Below are 22613 nucleotides of genomic sequence, written 5' to 3' on the forward strand. Positions count from 1 at the left end.
CACAAGGGGTCTGAGGATCTCATCTCGGTACCTAATGGCAGTCAGGCTACCTCTGGCGAGCACATGGAGGGCTGTGCGGCCCCCCAAAGAAATGCCACCCCACACCATGACTGACCCACCGCCAAACCGGTCATGCTAGAAGATGTTGCAGGCAGCAGAACGTTCTCCACGGCGTCTCCAGACTGTCACGTCTGTCACATGTGCTCAGTGTGAACCTGCTTTCATCTGTGAAGAGCACAGGGCGCCAGTGGCGAATTTGCCAATCTTGGTGTTCTCTAGCAAATGCCAAACGTCCTGCACCGTGTTGGGCTGTAAGCACAACCCCCACCTGTGGATGTCGGGCCCTCATACCACCCTCATGGAGTCTGTTTCTGACCGTTTGAGCAGACACATGCACATTTGTGGCCTGCTGGAGGTCATTTTGCAGGGCTCTGGCAGTGCTCCTCCTTGCACAAAGGCGGAGGTAGCGGTCCTGCTGCTGGGTTGTTGCCCTCCTACGGCCTCCTCCACGTCTCCTGATGTACTGGCCTGTCTCCTGGTAGCGCCTCCATGCTCTGGACACTACGCTGACAGACACAGCAAACCTTGCCACAGCTCGCATTGAGGTGCCATCCTGGATGAGCTGCACTACCTGAGCCACGTTTGTGGGTTGTAGACTCCGTCTCATGCTACCACTAGAGTGAAAGCACCGCCAGCATTCAAAAGTGACCAAAACATCAGCCAGGAAGCATAGGATCTGAGAAGTGGTCTGTAGTCACCACCTGCAGAACCACTCCTTTATTCGGGGTGTCTTGCTAATTGCCTATAATTTCCACCCGTTGTCTATTCCATTTGCACAACAGCATGTGAAATTTGTCAATCAGTGTTGCTTCCAAAGTGGACAGTTTGATTTCACAGAAATGTGATTGACTTGGAGTTACATTGTGTTGTTTAAGTGTTCCCTTTATTTTTTTGAGCAGTGTATTTCACCTCAACCCATGCCAGATATTCCTCCGGTTGTGTAATGACTATGGTGGACAAGACCTGTATCCTGGTGGATGGCAACCTGAGAAATATCTTTACAAGCAAGAAAATCTAACGAAAGGTGAGTCAGATCATTTAACACTGTTGAAGTTCCTTTAAAAGTACCATCATGTGCCAGTTATGCCAGCATTTATTGGCCAACAAATATAATCTGTAGATGTCAAATTTCAAACTGGGGAATGAGGTTACGAAGCTAAATCTGTTACATAGAGAAGCAACACATTTCTACTTGATTTCATCACCTTTCTCTGGATGGAAGAATGCAGTAATCAGCTGGGCATCCCAATGAACTGCATCCTTCCCCTAAAGGACTACAATAAGGAAGGAGATGTAAATGAGGATGTAGATGTGCTGCTGCTGAAACCTATGATCCAAATCACACATTATGCAAAGGACTACATATGGGACCTTCAACACCAGGAGAGTTGCACTCTAAATGGAGCTTGATGTGGTGTACTGTTAATAACACCAAGTTGTGTCAAACTGCTTTTGAAAACATTGTGGGCATTTCCAGTTTGCCTTGGATGTATTGCATCTTTTTTGATAAGAGAACCAGTTAAATTAGTTAGAAATGTATTGGTGAATTTTGAATTCTTCACAAAGATAATTGATACATTCTTGAATTCTTTATAAAGATAACTGATGAAATTAAGTATTATATTGTACAACATTGACTACAGTTTTGTTGAGTCGATCCTGTAGTAGATGACTGACTCTCCAATACAATGTAGAGGAGTCAATAAATTTGGATACATGCAGATATACAGTGGTAAACAGGTGTGAAAAGCTAAAGACAATTTAAAAACCCTCTTTTCCAGGACAAAATACCAGTTTAGCTTTGTATTTATTGACACAATTTTTTTTAATAAGGCAACACAATATATACAGACAATGATTTATATATGAATACCATATTTCAATTTAAAGTTATTTCCTGACAAACACATCATTCAGTACCAGCACTAGCCTGAACACAGTCATGGTTCAGCAAATCATGTAAAAGAGTACCAGATGCTAAAGCCTCTTCAAAAGTCTCCTTATTGTTGGTGTCCATTAGAAACCCCACTTGGTTCAATGTGGAATTTTGTAGAATTCTCTAAGCAGCTACAAGCTTTTGAAAGTGATGTCTCTTACATAACATCCCTTTCCAATTGTGTACTATGAACAATGGGACATCAAATATCAAGACCCATAACCCTTTTCTAAAGGAAAGACTCAGAACAGAAACACTTTTGTTGAAATAACTTCCAATACAAGACCACTAAATCCTATTAATTTACGTACAGCGCAACCAAACTCCAATAGCATATACTGAGCACATTTCTTGTTACTTTCATTAGCTGTGTAAGATGCAACAAAAACATATCCGATATTGAACATCTTGATCATTGAGGATTTATGTTAGAGACATCTCCTGACCTACTAATGCCAGAGAATATGACAGATGACTTCAGAGTGCTTGCATGGTGAAAGCTCCATTTGTTTAGTGTAAAACATCTCCACATACAGATCGCTATTTGGCAACTGGGACTATACAAAGTAGAATGATTATAGAAGAAAAACATGTGACAAGCCTACAAATGGCTTACTGCTTGATCTGAGAACTCTGTTGCAGAGAACAGACAGTTTGATACCTAGCTTATTAGTCTTTCTCAATAACCACGTCTCTGAAGTCAAATTAGTAGGTTGCTAGGAAGTTAGTGTTCCTTCTCTTCACTGCTGAGACTGAATTCAAAATCATTTACAAAAATATAATTATATTCTGCATAACAAACATCAATAATATAGATTAGTACCGAATTAGAAGATGAAAGGACATGGAGTGACTTGAAAACAACACCTTGGCCCATGAAGTATCAGTTCAAACCACAGCTGGGTTCAAATGCATGTGTATTTGATATTTATATACTTGTGTTTGAGTATTTTCAAATAATGTGGCCTGAATCAACTACTTCTATTGGAAGTCTACTATTTGAGAGTATTTTCAAGTACTTATTTCAAATACTATTTTCAAATACCTGGGTTAAATGCATGGGAGTGTATTTAAGTCAGTGCATTTGAGATTCGTCAAATACATGCCAATTCGTTCCAAGTGTATTTCCAAATAGATTTGAATATTCAATTACTTGTCTTATCAAATAAAAAATCTGACTATTTACTTCGAAATGTATGTGAAAGTAATTGAGATATTTGGAATAGTATTTGAACCCAGGTCTCGTTCAAACAGATCTGGTTCTGTTATGCATGAAGCAATAGTAGGGCTCAGCTGTAACTGTTCAAAACACACAGGGCTTCTTTTCACACATACAGTTGATAAGGCCATGAAATTATGTGTTACAAAACAAAATGTTAAGGTTTGTATCAAGCTCATATCAATAATCTCGATTTAAATACGATGGTAGATTTATTGGTAGTACCCTGCCTGGATTAGTTGTGGGAGGTTGGATTTCAGATCATTAGACAAGCGACGTTGAGCTCAAGATGTAGTGGTTAGGGGATGTGTGTGGTTTCCTTGTCTTACTATACATAAAGACGCACACTTGCAATTATGCCCACACACACTATAGTCTTTCTCTCACTCATACATATGTAAACACAAACAGGCCTTCCACACACACTTCTCAGCCATAGTTGTAGGTGAAGTTGTAAGTGCTGGGCTCCTTTGGCACGGGAGGAGGGGCTTCAGGTATGGTGATGTTCTCCAGGTCCAGGAGGCGGAGCTTCATCTCCATGGAGATGAGTGTGTCCAGGTCGCTGCGTGTGAGGTCACTGCCCATCTCTCGCCCCAACAACGCACACAGCCCATCAGTCCAGATACAATACTGCTCCATGCACAAGCAGGCAGGCAGGAACACAGGCAAAGCAGACAGCGAGCACAGGTCAGATAACATACAGTACATTTGCAACACACTCACATACAGTTGAAGTCGTAAATTAACTTCATATGGCTGCAGGGGCAGTATTGAGTAGCTTGGATGAAAATGTGCCCATTGTTAAACGGCCAGCTCCTCAGTCGCTAATATATGCATGTTGTTATTAGTATTGGATAGAAACCCTATAAAAAGTTCCTAAACTGTCAAAATATTGTCTGTGAGTATAACAGAACTGATATTGCAGGTGAAGCCCTGAGGAAAATCAAAACATGAAGTGGCTTCTATTTTGAAAACTCCATGTTCCATAGCCTCCCTTTGCTGGATTTAAAGGGATATGAACCAGATTCCTTTTCCTATCGCTTCCTCAAGGTGTCAGTCTTCAGACAGAGTTTCAGGCTTTTACTTTGAAAAATGAGCCAGAAAGATAACATCGCGTTAAGTGGTCACATGAGTTATGCTTGCGCAACCGAATTTGGACAGTCATTGTTTTACCCTCTCCTACAGTAAAAGACATTAGCGGTTGATATATTATCAATTATACATTTTAAAAACAACCTGAGGATTTATCTATTTGGAACTTTCTTCTGCGTTGTCGTGACCGCTCTTTCTTGTGGATTTCTGAACATAACGCGACAAACAAACGGAGGTATTTTGGATATAAAAAAATCATCTTTATGGAACAAGCGGGACATTTGTGTAACTGGGAGTCTCGTGAGTGAAAACATCCTAAGATCAAAGGTAAACGATTAATTTGATTGCTTTTCTGATTTGTGACCGAGCTACCTGATGCTAAGTGTACTTACTGTTTTATCGTGCGATGGATAAACTTAAACGCTTGGATTGCTTTCTCTGTAAAGCATAATTTCTAAATCTGACACGACAGGTGGATTAACAAAAGGCTAAGCTGTGTTTTCCTATACTGCACTTGTGATTTCATGAATATAAATATTTATAGTATGTAGCAATATGCTATTCAGCGGTTGTTGATGACACTTATCCCAATAGGGGGATTGCAGCCATAAGTTAAGTTCCTTGCTCAGAACATGATAACATATGAAAGCTGGTGGTTCCTTTTAACATGAGTCTTCAATATTCCCAGGTAAGAAGTTTTAGATTGTAGTTATTATAGGAATTATAGGACTATTTCTCTCTATACCATTTGTATTTCATTAACCTTTGACTATTGGATGTCCTTATAGGCACTTTAGTATTGCCAGTGTAACAGTATAGCTTCCGTCCCTCTCCTCGCTCCTCCCTGGGCTCGAACCAGGAACACAACGACAACAGCCACCCTCGAAGCAGTGTTACCCATGAAGAGCAAGGGGAACAACCACTCCAAGTCTCAGAGTGAGTGACGTTTGAAACGCTATTAGCGCGCACCATGCTAACTACCTAGCCATTTCACATGGGTTACACGAGCCTAATCTCGGGAGTTGATAGGCTTGAAGTCATAAACAGAGCAATGCTTGACACACAACGAAGAGCTGCTGGCAAAACACACAAGTGCTGTTTGAATTAATGCTTATGAGCCTGCTGCTGCCTACCACCGCTCAGTCAGACTGCTCTATCAAATCATAGACTTAATTATAACATAATAAACACACAGAAATACAAGCCTTCGGTCATTAATATGGTCGAATCCGGAAACTATCATCTCGAAAACAAAACGTTTATTCTTTCAGTGAAATACGGATCAGTTCCGTATTTGATCTAAGTGGTGGCATCCATTAGTCTAAATATTCCTGTTACATTGCACAACCTTCAATGTTATGTCTTAATTACGTAAAAATCTGGCAAATTAGGCAGTCCAAACTGTTGCATATACACTGACTGTGTGCAATGAACGCAATAGAAGTGACAATTTCACCTGGTTAATATTGCCTGCTTACCTGGATTTCTTTTAGCTAAATATGCAGGTTTAAAAATATATACTTCTGTGTATTGATTTTAAGAAAGGCATTGATGTTTATGCTTAGGTACACTTTGGAGCAACGATACGCACAGCATCGATTATATGCAACGCGGGACACACTAGATAAACTAGTAATATCATCAACCATGTGTAATTAACTAGTGATTATGATTGATTGATTGTTTTTTATAAGATAAGTTTCATGCTAGCTAGCAACTTACCTTGGCTTACTGCATTCGCGTAACAGGCAGTCTCCTCTTGGAGTGCAATGAGAGGCAGGTGGTTAGAACGTTGGACTAGTTAACTGTGAGGTTGCAAGATTGAATCCCCCGAGCTGACAAGGTGAAAATCTGTCGTTCTGCCCCTGAACGAGGCAGTTAACCCACCATTCCTAGGCCGTCATTGAAAATAAGAATGTGTTAACTGACTTGCCTAGTTACATAAATATTAAATAAAGGTGTAAAAAAAAAAAAAAATTTACATTCGCGCAAGTCGGTGTCCAAAAATACCGATTTCCGATTGTTATGAAAACCTGAAATCGGCCCTAATTAATCTGCCATTCCGATTAATCTGTCGACCTTTATGTTATTAAATTATTGTACCCACACTGCTCGAAAGCGCCATTGCGCATCTGCGTTGCCAAGGGCTAAAATAGTTATATTTCTGACGCAGATCACTCTGCAAGTTCTGCCTCCCCATCTGCTCATTGGTTTATAGAAGCAGGTACCCACGTGCCATCTCCTCATTGGTTATACCCACGTGGGTGACTGAAAGACGAATGAGGTCAGTTGAGGTAATACACCTAATTTATGAAAGTTGCCAATCGTAACATAAAGTCAAGAGAAGAAAAACCTGGAAGGAAGAGAGATGACTAGATACGATTCGGTAGACCGTTTTATGTGTGGATTAATTGGCGGAGTAGAGGACCTTGTGCATTTCAGGTAAAATAACAATTCAATGTTTATATCCCAGGACAAATTAGCTAGCAAGTGCAAGCTAACTAGCTAAATTGCCATAAATGTTTAATGCTTTTCGACCTGCCCCCAAATATAATTGGTTCAGAGTTTGTTTTGATACTTTAACCTGCGTGTCCTGATTGCATTTGGTGTGGGGGAACCAAATACATTTATGCACGATGGCTCACACGCGCAGCCGGTTTGGGTTCTGCGTAAGTTGACTGTGCCTTTCAACAGCTTGGAAAATTCCAGAAAATGTAAATGGCTTCAGAAGCTTCTGATAGGCTATTTGACATCATTTGAGTCAATTGGAGGTGTACCTGTGGATGTATTTCAAGGCCTATCTTCAAACACAGTGCCTCTTTGCTTGACATCATGGGAAAATCTAAATAAAATCAGCCAAGACCTCAGAAAAAACATTGTAGACCTCCACAAGTCTGGTTCTTCCTTGGGAGCAATTTCCAAACACCTGAAGGTACAACGTTCATCTGTACAAACAATTATACGCAAGTATAAACACCATGGGACAACGTAGCCGTAATACCGCTCAGGAAGGAGACACGTTCTGTCTCCTAGAGATGAACGTACTTTGGTGCAAAAAGTGCAAATCAATCCCAGAACAGCAGCAAAGGATCTTGTGAAGATGCTGGAGGAAACAGGTACAAAACTATCTATATCCACAGTACAACGAGTCCTATATTGACATAACCTGAAAAGCCGCTCGGCAAGGAAGAAGAGCCACTGCTCCAAAACTGGCATTGAAAAAGCCAGACAACGCACATGGGGACAAAGACTTTTTGGAGAAATGTCCTCTGGTCTGATGAAACAAAAATAGATCTGTTTGACCATAATGGCCATCGTTATGTTTGGACAAAACACACATTTATTGTGGAACTGGGATTCCTGGGAGTGCATTCCGATGAAGATCAAAGGCAAGTGACTATTTATAATGCTATTTCTGACTCCACAACATGGCGGGTATCTGTTTGGTAGCTGAGCGCTGTACTCAGATTATCGCATGGTGTGCTTTTTTTCGCAAAGCTTTTTTGAAATCTGACACAGCGGTTGCATTAAGGAGAAGTATATCTTTAATTCTATGCATAACACTTGTATCTTTTATCAACGTTTATGATGAGTATTTCTGTACATTTGTGTGGCTCTCTGCAAAATCACCGGATGTTTTGGAGGCAAAACATTACTGAACATAACGTGCCAATGTAAACTGAGATTTTTGGATATAAATATGAACTTTATCGAACAAAACATACATGTATTGTGTAACATGAAGTCCTAAGAGTGCCATCTGATGAAGATCGTCAAAGGTTAGTGATTAATTTTCTCTCTATTTCTGCTTCTTGTGACTCCTCTCTTCGGCTGGAAAATGGCTGTGTTTTTGTGACTAGGCGCTGACCTAACATAATTGCATGGTTTGCTTTCGTCGTAAAGCCTTTTTGAAATCGGACACTGTGGTGGGATTAACAACAAGTTCTTTATTTTTAAAATGGTGTATAATACTTGTATGTTTGAGGAATTTTAATTATGAGATTTCTGTTGTTTGAATTTGGTGCACTGCACTTTCACTGGCTGTTGTCAAATCGATCTCAGCCATAAGAAGTTTAAAGGCAATGCTACCAAATACCAATTGAGTGTATCTAAACTTCTGACCCACTGGGAATATGATGAAAGAAATAAAAGCTGAAATAAATAATCCTCTACTATTATTCTGACATTTCACATTCTGAAAATAAAAGTGGTGATCCTAACTGACCTAAAACAGGGAATTTTTACTAGGATTAAATGTCAGGAATTGAAAAACTGAGTTTAAATGTATTTGGCTAAGGTGTATGCAAACTTCCGACTTCAACTGTACATGTCTTCAGAGTTGTATTTATTCTGGGGATAAAACGGGTTGCTTACCTCGTATTTGTTGGGAGCCACAAAGTTGAGATTTTCATCAGGATCGTACAGGATGGAGAAAGCCTGCTCCAACACCTCCTACACACAGAACAGAGAGCACATTTCATGTCCACAACTCGAATATGAACCGCATGCACAAGAATGACTAGATATTCCATGGATGGACCCTGATCAAAAATAGTGCACTGTAAAGGGAACAGGTTGCCATTTGGGACGCAACCCATAACCATTGACATGAATAACAGAAAGGGCTAGTAGTTAAATACAGTGGGGCAAAAAAGTATTTAGTTAGCCACCAATTGTGCAAGTTCTCCCACTTAAAAAGATAAAGCCTATAATTTTCATCATAGGTACACTTCAACTATGACAGACAAAATGAGGGGGGAAGAAAGTCCAGGAAATCACATTGTAGGACTTATGAATTTATTTACAAATTATGGTGGAAAATAGGTATTTGGTCACCTACAAACAAGCAAGATTTCTGGCTCACAGACCTGTAACTTCTTCTTTAAGAGGCTCCTCTGTCCTCCACTCGTTACCTGTATTAATGGCACCTGTTTGAAATTGTTATCAGTATAAAAGACACGTGTCCACAACCTCAAACAGTCACACTCCAAACTCCACTATGACCAAAGAGCTGTCAAAGGACACCAGAAACAAAATTGTAGACCTGCACCAGGCTGGGAAGACTGAATCTGCAATAGGTAAGCAACTTGGTTTGAAGAAATCAACTGTGGGAGCAATTATTAGGAAATGGAAGACATACAAGACCACTGATAATCTCCCTCGATCTGGGGCTCCACGCAAGATCTCACCTCGTGGGGTCAAAATGATCACAAGAACAGTGAGCAAAAATCCCAGAACCACACGGGGGGACCTAATGAATGACCTGCAGAGAGCTGGAACCAAAGTAACAAAGCCTACCATCAGTAACACACTACGCCGCCAGGGACTCTAATCCTGCAGTGCCAGACGTGTACCCCTGCTTAAGCCAGTACATGTCCAGGCCCGACTGAAGTTTGCTAGAGAGCATTTGGATGATCCAGAAGAAGATTGGGAGAATGTCATATGGTCAAATGAAACCAAAATATAACTTTTTGGTAAAAACTCAACTCGTCGTGTTTGGAGGACGAAGAATGCTGAGTTGCATCCAAAAGAACACCATACCTACTGTGAAGCATGGGGGTGGAAACATCATGCTTTGGGGCTGTTTTTCTGCAAAGGGACCAGGATGACTGATCCGTGTAAAGGAAAGAATGAATGGGGCCATGTATCGTGAGATTTTGAGTGAAAAACTCCATCAGCAAGGGCATTGAAGATGAAACGTGGCTGGGTCTTTCAGCATGACAATGATCCCAAACACACCGCCCAGGCAACGAAGGAGTGGCTTCATAAGAAGCATTTCAAGGTCCTGGAGTGGCCTAGCCAGTCTCCAGATCTCAACCCCAAAATCTTTGGAGGGAGTTGAAAGTCCGTGTTACCCAGCAACAGCCCCAAAACATCACTGCTCTAGAGGAGATCTGCATGGAGGAATGGGCCAAAATACCAGCAACAGTGTGTGAAAACCTTGTGAAGACTTACAGAAAACATTTGACCTCTGTCATCGCCAACAAAGGGTATATAACAAAGTATTGAGAAACTTTTGTTATTGACCAAATACTTATTTTCCACCATAATTCGCAAATACATTCATTAGAAATCCTACAATGTGATTTTCTGGATTTTTTCTCTCTCATTTTGTCTGTCATAGTTGAAGTGTACCTATGATGAAAATGAGAGGCCTGTAATTTTCATCTACAGGCCTCTCATCTTTTTAAGTGGGAGAACTTGCACAATTGGTGGCTAACTAAATACTTTTTCGCCCCACTGTATCAGTCATACTAACAGGTGCTGCTGGTAGGCTACAGTACCTTATTTTGTTTCAGTGCACTCTTTTCTTTCATGTGGGGACAGTCCTTCCCCGTCACCACTGACTTGATATCAGACACAGGGACTGCAGGGGAAGATTAGAAAGAGCAGGAAATTAAAAAGAGATGAAACAGGCATGTATTTAGGTCAGTTCCACAGTTCCTCGGATCTAGGCGTGATGTGGATCAGTCCGTTTTAAGACTTGGTTATTTGCCATCCATATCTGTGCAACATCAGCTCAGAGATAGACTGAGAACAACATGAGGTGTGGCTTTTGCCTAAAAAAACTAAAGCCTACAACAGACCTCAGAGCTGATGCCTTTCCATGTGATTGAGACTTCACCTGATGAGCTTTAAGATATACAACTTCACTCAAATCTCACTGTAGAGAGTCAGTGGGAGACAGAGGGTTGTAGCCAGAAGACTCACTCTTGTCGGTGAGCAGCTCAAAAGGCACTTCCCCCTGGGGAGACTCGTCCAGATCTCCATAGTGCAGCACCTTGTGGTTCAGAGACAGGCGGCAGAACCAGAACTTCTCTGAGGACAAAACAAAGGACAACGTTAGCAATAAAGACAAAGGCAGTGATCAGTCCTATGAAGTAAATCAACAGTAAGAAAATATTTGTATTAAAACTCCAGGCAAATGCTGACATTTGTTATTGTGCATGTGTGTAAGGTTCTCACCTTGTCTGCGGCGGTTGCCAAGCTTGCGGAAGCAGCTTCCCTCACACAGGCGGTTCAGTCGCTGTTGCTTAATCAGCTCCAGTATCTCTGGCTGGATCCTCTCACGCAGTTCACTGCAACACACACACACACAGTAGGTCTCACAGTATTGAACAGAAACCAAGACTGAGGCATGGCTAAAAAAATAACATGAGGGGTTAAGAAGCCAAACACAGAGGCAGACTAATCTGATTGCCAAAGTCAAAGAGTTAACGTGGATGTGGGACTGACATGATGGGTGGTGACTGAAAGTCGTCCTGGCTCATCCTCTCTGACTGGCGCAGACGCAGGATCTCAGAGTAGCTGAGGCCTCGTAGTTTCCCTTTTAGCTGGTCCAGGGACGAGGGCTTCATAGCCAGAGTCCGGGTGATCTGCTCCCGAACCACCTGCATCACCTGGCCAACCAAGGGTTAGCAACACAATGGATTACCAACCAGTCAACCACGCATCAGAGCCAATGGCTCCATCCACATTTCCACAAATTTTTAGTAGTGTGCACTTTAAAAGCAAAGCATTGGCTGGAGGGAGTTTCCACATTGTAAAATCCATACGAGAAAGTGTGCAAGTGCACACTTCCGGACAAGGGTGGAGAATTGTGACTCAGCATATGAGGTTCAGAGATTCTGTGATGGTCAAAGGCCTCTAGGTGGTTGAACTCTGACCTTGTTGAAGTCCTCAGCCGTGGCCCTCATCTCCTTCCAGGTCTTGTTGAGCAGTTGGATGCAGACGCAGAAGAACTCCTCCCACGCCCGGTCGTGAGTAAAGAACATGGGGTGGTAGTCGTTGCAGCCCTCATTGGCTGGAGAGAGGGAACACACACACAATGAACGCTTATTATAACACGTGGTTATCATGAACAGAATGAATCAGTTATCCCTCTGACGATACATGTACAATAGAACTAATGAGGTTGGCCATTCTGATTAGCTTGGAAAGCTCCAAACAGATTGAGGCTTGCTTGAATGCCATGTCAGCCGTAAAGCCATCTGTGATGTGTTGAGTCCATGTATGAGAAGTGGGAGCATTGTACTCACGCAATTCTCCCACTTGAAGTATCTCACACAGCATTCGGGTGAGCTCGATGGCACAGCGTCCGAAGGGACACTCGTGTTTGTCCTCACGGCTGCTGTTCTCTAGAACAATCTGATGTGAGAAACACACACTATGGTCATACTTGGGAAAACTGAATTTCGACCATTTGATATCTTTAATGACTTTTTCAGTTTTTTCTCTCCAGAAAACCTTGTGGTACAGGCTGCGTCTCAAATGGCAAGCTATTCCCTACATGGTCCTGGTCAAAAGTAGTGCACTATAGGTAAAAAGTAGTGCCCTATATTGGGAATAGGGTGCCAATTGTGAAGCACACAGACTCACCCTGATGTAGGTGTCCTGGTGCAGCTTGGCCAGGTAGAGCATGTTGTCCAGGGCCAGCATGCCTGGAGGGGTCTGAGTGAAGTCCATGGCAGGGTTCACATGGTTCTGGAGCGACAACCGACATGAGTCAATGAAAGACAGACCGTAATCTCTAACAACTCCTCTAGAGAGCAGCAGCTGTACCAACCCAAACAACACCTCTACAGAAGCAAACAATCCCTATATGACCCCCAAACAACCACTTTAATACACCCACACACACTCCAACTCAACACCTCTAGAGAGCTATACAGAAGAAAACAGCCCACTAGCTGGACTCACAGTGAAGCCCAGCATCTTGTAGTCCTTGGTGTACATGGCCTTTCTCTTCTCCGTGCCACTGGGGTCATTTTCCCCATCAAACGCAATCCTGCGCAGCTCAAAAATGATGTCCCTCTGGGCCTGGAGATGGATGAGGGCAGAACATAAAAAATATCAAATTGGTATGAATAAGGCTAAAAGGGTTCAGCTTAAAGATTCAGGGAATCCAAAGAAAGAAAATACAGCTTCTGTTAGTTTCTGGTCATTTTACCTGGTCACTGGGATCCATCTTGGTCATCATCCGTTCTTCCAAAAGGTTAAAGGTAAGCACCTGCAGCACGTACAGCTGGTGTGCCATCTCAGCTTTGATAGGTCGGTTGCCTCGGATAACATGCTGTGAAAGATGACATATATTAGGAGTTCTGGATCTGTACTGTTTAGAAAGCATCACGTTACTATGAAGGGCTGTTTAGAAAGCAACACGTTACTATGAAGGGCTGTTTAGAAAGCAACACGTTATTATGAAGGGCTGTTTAGAAAGCAACCCGTTATTATGAAGGGCTGTTTAGAAAGCAACCCGTTATTATGAAGGGCTGTTTAGAAAGCAACCCGTTATTATGAAGGGCTGTTTAGAAAGCAACCCGTTACTATGAAGGGCTGTTTAGAAAGCAACACGTTATTATGAAGGGCTGTTTAGAAAGCAACACGTTACTATGAAGGGCTGTTTAGAAAGCAACACGTTATTATGAAGGGCTGTTTAGAAAGCATCACGTTACTATGAAGGGCTGTTTAGAAAGCATCACGTTACTATGAAGGGCTGTTTAGGAGGCATCACGTTACTATGAAGGGCTGTTTAGGAGGCATCACGTTACTATGAAGGGCTGTTTAGGAGGCATCACGTTACTATGAAGGGCTGTTTAGGAGGCATCACGTTACTATGAAGGGCTGTTTAGAAAGCATCACGTTATTATGAAGGGCTGTTTAGAAAACATCACGTTATTATGAAGGGCTGTTTAGAAAGCATCACGTTATTATGAAGGGCTGTCTAGAAAGCATCACGTTACTATGAAGGGCTGTTTAGGAGGCATCACGTTACTATGAAGGGCTGTTTAGGAGGCATCACGTTACTATGAAGGGCTGTTTAGAAAGCATCATGTTATTATGAAGGGCTGTTTGGTTGTGGCTCTGGTTTGTGCCATCCAAGACAAGTACACTCAGGCTTTCCCTGAAACTCACATTGAGGATGATGGATCGTAGGTGTTTCTGTGCCAGGGTGCTCGCCATCTCCTAAGAGGAAGATAGATGAACAAATACAGTGAGACTCAAAAGCGAGGCCTGGTATGGAAATAGTTGTCCAATAAGCTTACTACCAGACAGCAATATCAAAAAGATAATTTGAGAAAAGGCTTACAGCCATTTCACACAACCTTGAAAGGGGTCCATAACTGTTACAATTCTGTTTTTTGGGGTGGGGTCACATCATCAAAAACACTTACAGCAGTGAGACATGTCTAAGTGCAGAATGCAGCTGCTACAACTAGGGGGACCCTTTGGATAAGAAAGAGGGGGGGTTGAGGGGATGGAGTGAAGGATTGTGGAATGATGTGTACTCACTGTGAGCCGCTGGTCCAGGGGGTTAGTATGCTCCTCCTTAGGGGGGTGGGTTGGGAGGAGGGGTGCATTCGTGACAGCAATGGAAACAAAGAGTGCACACTTATAGGCACACATCACAAGACACAGCATGGTACAGTACACCTTGGTAGTGAGGAACAGCACATCACAGCACAATATGGCATGGCAATGCACAATAGTATGTGACAACTAGAGGTCAACCGATTAAAACGGAATGGCCAATTAATTAGGGCCGATTTCAAGTTTTTATAACAATCAGTAATCGGCATTTTTGATCACCGATCATGGCCGATTACATTGCACTCCACGAGGAGACTGCGTGGCAGGCTGACTACCTGTTATGTGAGTGCAGCAAGGAGCCAAAGTAAGGTGCTAGTTAGCATTAAACATATCTTATAAAAAACAAACATAAATAACTAGTTAACTAAACATGGTTGATGATATTACTAGTTTATCTAGCTTGTCCTGCGTTGTATATAATCGATGCGGTGCCTGTTAATTTATCATTGAATCATAGCCTACTTCGCCAAACGGGTAATTTAACAAGCACATTTGCGAAAAAAAGCACTGTCGTTGCACAAATGTGTACCTAACCATAAACATCAATGCCTTTCTTAAAATCAATACACAAGTATATATTTTTAAACATGCATATTTAGTTAATATTGCCTGCTAACATTAATTAAGGGAAATTGTGTCACTTCTCTTGAATTCTGGGAAACAGAGTCAGGCTATATGCAGCAGTTTGGGCCGCCTGGCTCGTTGAACTGTATGAAGACTATTTGTTCCTAACAAAGACAGCCAACTTCGCTGAAATGATGATGATTTAACAAAAGCACATTTGCGAAAAAAGCACAAAACAGATGTACCTAACCATAAACATCAATGCCTTTCTTAAAATCAATACACAGAAGTATATATTTTTTTAAACCTGCATATTTAGTTAACTTCTTTGGGGTACCCCCCCCCCCTTTCTTCTCAATTTCCGCCCAAAGACATACCCTAATCTAACTGCCTGTAGCTCAGGCCCAGAGGCAAGATATGCATATTCTTGATATCATTTGAAAGGAAACACTCAATTTTGTGGAAATGTGAATTGAATGTAGGAGAATATAACACAATAGATCTGGTAGAATAAACTACAAGGAAATAAATATATGTTTTTTATTTTTATTTTTGCTGCATCATCTTTCAAATGGCCAAGAACAGCCAAACATACAGATAGGATGCTGGGGATGGTTTGAATGAAGAACATAAGATGGAAACAATAGCTGAGCAAAGTTTTAGACTGATAACTTCAAAAATGAGCGAGCTACATGGCATTGAGCATGAAGTCACCCAGGTGTCCCACACAAATGTACCCAAATGTACCCAAGTGGCCGAATTGGTACAGTGATACATTTTGAAGGAAATAACTATATACAAAATACATAAATGCTATTCTAACACACCCCAAAAATTCATATATATGAAAAAAAAGAAATAAACAAACAAATAACAAGGATAACTATTTACACATTTTCTATTTACAATATTGGGAAAGACCCTCAGTCCTCTACACAATATTGTGCTGCTGGTGCCATGGCCCATACCAGTCTCTTTCGGCTGTAAAGCAGAGGCTTACTGAACAGGTGGTGCAGGTGATGGGGCATTTCCTGTGACAAAGGGCACAACGACGTCTCCCTACTGTGCCCTTTTTGCCCTGTGGCACATCAATGCTTGCAGAGATGAATCTGGGCAGGTGAACACCACTGTTTGGAGCAGAAGGTGCTGCAGTGGACTTGCTGTAGCTTGCAAGCTCCTGGGATGAGCAGCTCCCTGGAGGCTAGCTGTGAGATAGGGGGCTGTCCCGACTTGTATACCTAGACTTTGAATGAGCTTTTACTGATTTATTCGCCATAATTTAAATATATAAACTTGTTGAAAATGCTGTTGAATATGTACTGCTATGCGTAACACTCGTGGCTCCGTCAAGTAGGATTTGCAATGGCGAATGAACCTCGTTTACGCCAGAGTTTACGACAAAGGCTGGTCTTCGAACGTATAACCATTACATATTGCCATTTACCTCAGCTCATTGGCTATCTTCCAAGCTAGATTTCAAGATGATCAGTGGTCATTGGACTAAAATACAGTCAATCAACGATAGCCCGGTCCTACCATTGGTACGCAATAAGGTCATTGATTGGTGTCTTCAAATCGGTTTGTTTCGGTCAATACGTCCCGGGAAAAGAACCATCATGTATGGTTGTGTTAGTAACAACCAGAGGATTGCAATGAAACCAACCATGACTGAATAAACGTTTGTTTATTGTGTGTAATTACCACGAATGCTTCATCCAACGTTGAATGAGACTGAAATCACGACGCAACCGGTTTACAAATGTTTTGTGTTAGGCTATAAAAATGGATTTTATCAAACAAAACGAACATTCACTGTGTCGTTAGGACACTTGGCATTTCCACCAGAAGAAGATCTCCAATGGTAAGTGATTTATTTTATTGTTATTTCTGACTTTCGTGACGCTAATGCTTGGTTGGAAAATGCTAGTAATACTTGTGTGTGTGTGTGTAGGGCGCCGTCCTCAGAAAATCGCATTTGCTTTTGCAGTAAACCTTTTTGAAATCTGAAACAGCGGCTGGATTAATAAGACGTTCATCTTTTAAATGATGTAAGAATACATGTAATTACAAGAATGTTTAATACAACGAATGGAGTATTTAAAATGTTAGCTCTCTGCAGTTTCACTGGATGTTGGCCTGGTGGGACGTTCATTCAAACAGCACTTTCGTGCGTTTGCCAGCAGCTCTTCCCTGTGCTTCAAGCATTGAGCTGTTTATGACTTCAAGCCTATCAACTCCCGAGATTAGACTGGTGTAACCGATGTGAAATGGCTAGCTAGTTAGAGGGGTGCGCGCTAATAGCATTTCAATCGGTGACGTAACTCGCTCTGAGACCTTGAAGAAGTTGTTCCCCTTGCCCTGCGGCTTTTGTGGAGCGATGGGTAATGGATGCTTCGAGGGTGGCTGTTGTCGATGTGTCCTGGTTCAAGCCCAGGTAGGGGGAGGAGAGGGACGGAAGATATACTGCTACACTGGCAATACTAAAGTGCCTATAAGAACATCCAATAGTCAAAGGTATATGAAATACAAATGGTATAGAGAGAAATAGACCTATAATTTCTATATAATAACTACAACCTAAAACCTCTTACCTGGGAATATTGAAGACTCATGTTGACCATGTTAACCAAGCTGGAACCACCAGCTTTCATATGTTCTCATGTTCTGAGCAAGGAACTTAAACAATAGCTTTTTTTACATGGCACATATGGCACTTTTACTTTGTTTTTGCATTATTTAAACCAAATTGAACAGGTTTCATTATTTATTTGAGGCTAAATTTATTTTATTGATGTATTATATTAAGTTCAAATAAAAGTGTTCATTCAGTATTGTTATAATTGTCATTATTACAAATAGATTAAAAAAAATAAAAAAAAAAAAACATTTTAAAAAAAAATACAAAATCTGCCTTTTTTGGTCCTCCAATAATCGGTATCGGCGTTGGAAAATCATAGTCGGTCGACCTCTAGACACAACAGCGTAGTATGGCACAGCACTGAATGAGATGTACAACAATGCAGTGTTGTGTGGCAATGCATGCACAGCAGAGCACAGTACAGCATAGCATGGAGTCGAGAGCCGAAAGACAGCTCAGACTGACCTGCTCCTCTGGTTGTATGAATAGTATGCATGTAGGTGGGATGTCAAATTTAATCTTTGCACTTCAAAATATGATATCTGCACTTCATTTCTTTTGTAAAATAAATATATTACACTGAACAAAAATAAAAACGTAACAATTTCAAAGATTGTACTGACTTACAGTTCATGTAAGGAAATCAGTCAGTTGAAATAAATGTATTAGGCCCTAATCTATGGATTTCATGACTGGGAATACAGATATGCATCGGTTGGTCACAAATACACTACATGGCCAAAAGTATGTGGACATCTGATCGTCAAACATCTCTTCCCAAAATAATGGCTATTGATATGGAGTGAGTTCCTTCCTTGCTGTTATAACAGCCTACACTCTTCTGGGAAGGCTTTCAACTAGATGTTGGAACATTGCTGTGGGGACTTGCTTCCATTCAGCCACAAGAGCATTAGTGAGGTCGGGCTGTGATGTTGGCCGATTAGTTCTGGCTCGCAGTCGGTGTTCCAATTCATCCCAAAGGTCTTTGATAGGGTTGAGGTCAGGGCTCTGTGCAGGCCAGTCAAATTATTCCACACAGATCTCAACAAACCATTTCTGTATGGACCTCGCTTTGTGCATGAGGGCATAGTCATGCTGAAACAGGAAAGTGCCTTCCCCAATCTGTTGCCACAATGTTGGAAGAACAGAATCGTGTGGAATGTGATTGAACGCTGTAGCGTTAAGATTTTCCTTGACTGGAACTAAGGGGCCTAGCCCGAATCATGAAAAAAAGCCCCAGACCATTAATCCTCGACCAAACTTTACAGTTGGCACTATGCATTGGGGCAGGTAGCGTTTTCCTGGCATCCGCCAAACCCAGATGTGTCAGATGGTGAAGCCCGATTCAATACTCCACAAAATGCACCTCCACTGCTCCAGAGTCCAATAGCGGTGAGATTTACACCACCACTGGCGAAGCTTGGCTTTACGCATGGTGATCTTAGGTTTGTGTGTGGCTGCTTGGCCATGAAAACCCATTTCATGAAGTTTCCGACGAACAGTTCTTGTGCTGATGTTGCTTCCAGAGGCAGTTTGGAACTCACGCTTCAGCACTCGTTGATCCCGTTCTGTGAGCTTGTCTGGCCTACCACTTCGTGGCTGAACCATTGTTGCTCCTAGATGTTCAGCATAATCATGCTGAAACATGAGGTGATGGCGGTGGATGAATGGCATGAGAATGGGTCTCAGGATCTCGACACGGTATCTCTGTGCATTCAAATTGCCATTAATAAAAAGTAAGTGTTCGTTGTCCATAGTTTATGCCTGCCTATGCCATAACCCAAAGCCACCATGGGGCATTGACATCAGCAAACCACTCGCCCACACCATATATGTTGTCTGCCATCTGCCCGGTACAGTTGAAACCGGGATTCACATGTGAAGGGCACACTTCTCTAGCGTGCCAGTGGCCATCGAAGGTTAGCATTTGCCCACCTAAGTCGGTGAAGACGCCGAACTGCAGTCAGGTCAAGACCCTGGTGAGGACGACGAGTAAGCAGATGAGCTTTCCTGAGACGGTGTCTGACTGTTTATGAAGAAATTCTTTGGTCGTGCAAACCCACAGTTTCATCAGCTGTCCAAGTGGCTAGTCTCAGACCATTCTGCAGGTGAGGAAGCCAGATGTGGAGGTCCTAGGCTGGCGTAGTTACACATGGTCTACGGTTGTGAGGCTGGTTGGACGTTCTGCCAAATACTCCAAAAAGATGTTGGAAGCAGCTTATGATAGAGAAATTAAAATTACATTCTCTGGCAACTGCTCTGGTGAACATTCCTGCAGTCAGCATGCCAATTGTACGCTCCTCAAAACTTGAGACATCTGTGACATTGTGTTGTGTGACTAAACTGCACATTTTAGAGTAGCCTTTTATTGTCCCCAGCACAAGGTGCATCTGTGTAATGATTATGCTGTTTAATCATCTTCTTGATATGTCATAACTGTCAGGTGGATCGATTATTTTGGCAAAGGAGAAATGCTCACTAACAGGGACCAACATTTTACATATTGTATTTATATTTTTGTTCAGTGTATTTCGATAAAGTTGAGTCTGACAATAATTATTTTTTTTACACTGTGATTTCCAAATTTGACATCAAATTTAAAATAGCTTGCCTCTTAAATTGCATGATGTCAAATTTGGAAATCAAAATGTTTTATCTTTTTCCCATGCATCTACCAGACAGGATGTAGGAGAAGAAAGTATTGCGTGGGTGACTTCCTACATGATGTCATAGTACACAAACTCTTGTATCCACATCTGTCTCACACAAACTGCCTGTCGGTCTGCCAAGGCAGTTTTACTCTGTTTCTCAGAGTAGAGTGGTTGCTTGACAGTTTACTTTATGATGTATAACATTTTGTATAACATTTTACATTTGAGTGATTTAGCAGACACTCTTATCTAGAGCGACTTACAGTTAAGATCTTAAAATAGCTAGGTGGGGGGTGCTGTAGGATTATTTAAGATACTCTTCAAAGAGGTAGGGGTTTCAGATGTTTTTGGAAGATGGCAGGGACTTGGTTGTCCTAGCTTCAGGGGGAAGCTGGTTCCACCATTGGGGTGCCACGACAGAGAAGAGCTTGGACTGGGCTGAGTGGGAGCTGCCCTCCCATAGAAGTGGGAGGGCCAAGAGACCAGAGGTGGCAGATCACCACCTTTCGTATTATGTGTGCACATTTCAAGGTAAAGACTTTCTTCAATAAGGAAAATAGATGGACTGACTAAGGTGAAAATAGGTGAACTAACTAAGCATAAGAGAGTAGAGCACGGTGACAAGGGGGTTGGCCTATAAGACATGGGTTATTTATTACTGACCATGATATGTGTGAGTGACCATGAAGTGTGATGTAACAGTGAGATATGTATTACATTACCCTGATGTGTGTGCTAATGGCTGTACCATATATGAGACCTATGTTATGACTTTCTAACCCTTATAGGTGCTATGCATGTACGAGTGACGATGGTTGAGTGTAAATATGTTGCAGAGGACCAGTTCAGTGGGGGTTATGTACTAGTGACTAAAATATATGAAAACTAGGTTACGACATTGTCTATCCTTTATAGGTGGTATTCATGTATGAGTGATCGTAGTTAAGTATAAATATTTTGCAAGAGGACCCTTCCGGTGTGCTGGTGAGCAGGCACTGTACTGACCTGCCGCCTGTCCTCCGGTGCCTTGAGGAAAAGGGCGTTGATGAGTGCGATGGCGTATGTCTGGATCTCCTGATTGGACCTAAAAGTCACATCAGACACAGCAACACCAGTTAGAAGCATCTGGTTCTAGGAATTCTCACATGGGCACAAAAACATTAAGTTGCCACTGGTTAAGTGTATAAGTACAGCACTCAGATAGTTTTAGTCTGGGGTTCTACACTTCTAAGCTTAGTCATAATTACAAGGAGGCAGAGCAAGGCAAGGCTTGTCATCTACGCTCTATTGCACTGACGTTAGTTAGTTACGCCACTACATTTCTACACACTAACTCAGGCTACATCCCCCACACAGCTGTATGTGGGAGGCCCCAGTGCGTGTGTGTGGGCTCACACTTGCAGGTGCCCGATGAGCTGTCCAACAGTGATCTCCTGCGCCACCCGGTGGTAGAGGCTGTGGCTGTTGAGGACCATGCTTTCCAGGATGGCCAGTGAGCGCTGCAGGATGGATACGTCTACCATCGGCTGGTTCACGTAGCTCGCAATCTGACCAGACAGGAGGGGGAAATACTCCATTAAAATGGACACCTAAATCTAGAGGCTTGTTGATTACAGCTAGGTTTATGAGGTAGTTTTGAAAGCTGATTTACTAAGGTTTGAGATTAAGACTACATACCCCAACCAGAAACCATGGATTACAGACAGCATCCGCACTGAGCTAAAGGCTAGAGCTGACGCGTTCAAGGAATGGGACTAACCCGGAAGCTTATAAGAAATCCCGCTATGCCCTCCGACGAACCATCAAACAGGCAAAGCGTCAATACAGGACTAAGATCGAGTCGTACTACACCGGCTCTGATGCTCGTCGGATGTGGCAGGGCCTGCAAACCATTACAGACTACAAAGGGAAGCACAGGCGAGAGCTGCCCAGTGACACGAGCCTACCGGACAAACTCAACTACTTCTATGCTCGCTTCGAAGCAAATAACACTGAAACATGCATGAGAGCACCAGATGTACCTAAAGTCTGATCAATCTCTCCGCAGCTGATGTGAGTAAGACCTTTAGACAGATCAACATT

The 22613-nt window shown here is 42.1% G+C and overlaps 1 protein-coding gene across 2 annotated transcripts in view; it reads right to left on the minus strand.

The window, feature by feature from the left end:
- Positions 1–1855: 1855 nt before the first annotated feature.
- The window catches only part of LOC135541791 (engulfment and cell motility protein 2), a 38403-nt gene continuing 17645 nt past the window's right edge, over positions 1856–22613 (minus strand). Inside the window, exons 9-23 of one of the 2 annotated variants that reach the window (XM_064968171.1) lie at positions 21933–22078; positions 21537–21615; positions 14601–14636; positions 14223–14273; positions 13258–13380; positions 13008–13127; positions 12687–12791; positions 12347–12455; positions 11975–12111; positions 11544–11707; positions 11274–11386; positions 11019–11126; positions 10592–10674; positions 8682–8759; positions 1856–3845 (exon numbers count right to left, since the gene is read on the minus strand). In XM_064968171.1, the coding sequence (XP_064824243.1) occupies positions 3645–3845; positions 8682–8759; positions 10592–10674; positions 11019–11126; positions 11274–11386; positions 11544–11707; positions 11975–12111; positions 12347–12455; positions 12687–12791; positions 13008–13127; positions 13258–13380; positions 14223–14273; positions 14601–14636; positions 21537–21615; positions 21933–22078 (1653 nt within the window). In that variant the 3' untranslated portion in view covers positions 1856–3644. Of the gene's footprint in view, positions 3846–8681; positions 8760–10591; positions 10675–11018; positions 11127–11273; positions 11387–11543; positions 11708–11974; positions 12112–12346; positions 12456–12686; positions 12792–13007; positions 13128–13257; positions 13381–14222; positions 14274–14600; positions 14637–21536; positions 21616–21926; positions 22079–22613 lie in introns of both variants that reach the window. The other variant, XM_064968170.1, reaches the window with a different exon arrangement.

The sequence above is a fragment of the Oncorhynchus masou genome, chromosome 6 (genome assembly GCF_036934945.1).
Source record: "Oncorhynchus masou masou isolate Uvic2021 chromosome 6, UVic_Omas_1.1, whole genome shotgun sequence".
Taxonomy (NCBI): domain Eukaryota; kingdom Metazoa; phylum Chordata; class Actinopteri; order Salmoniformes; family Salmonidae; genus Oncorhynchus; species Oncorhynchus masou.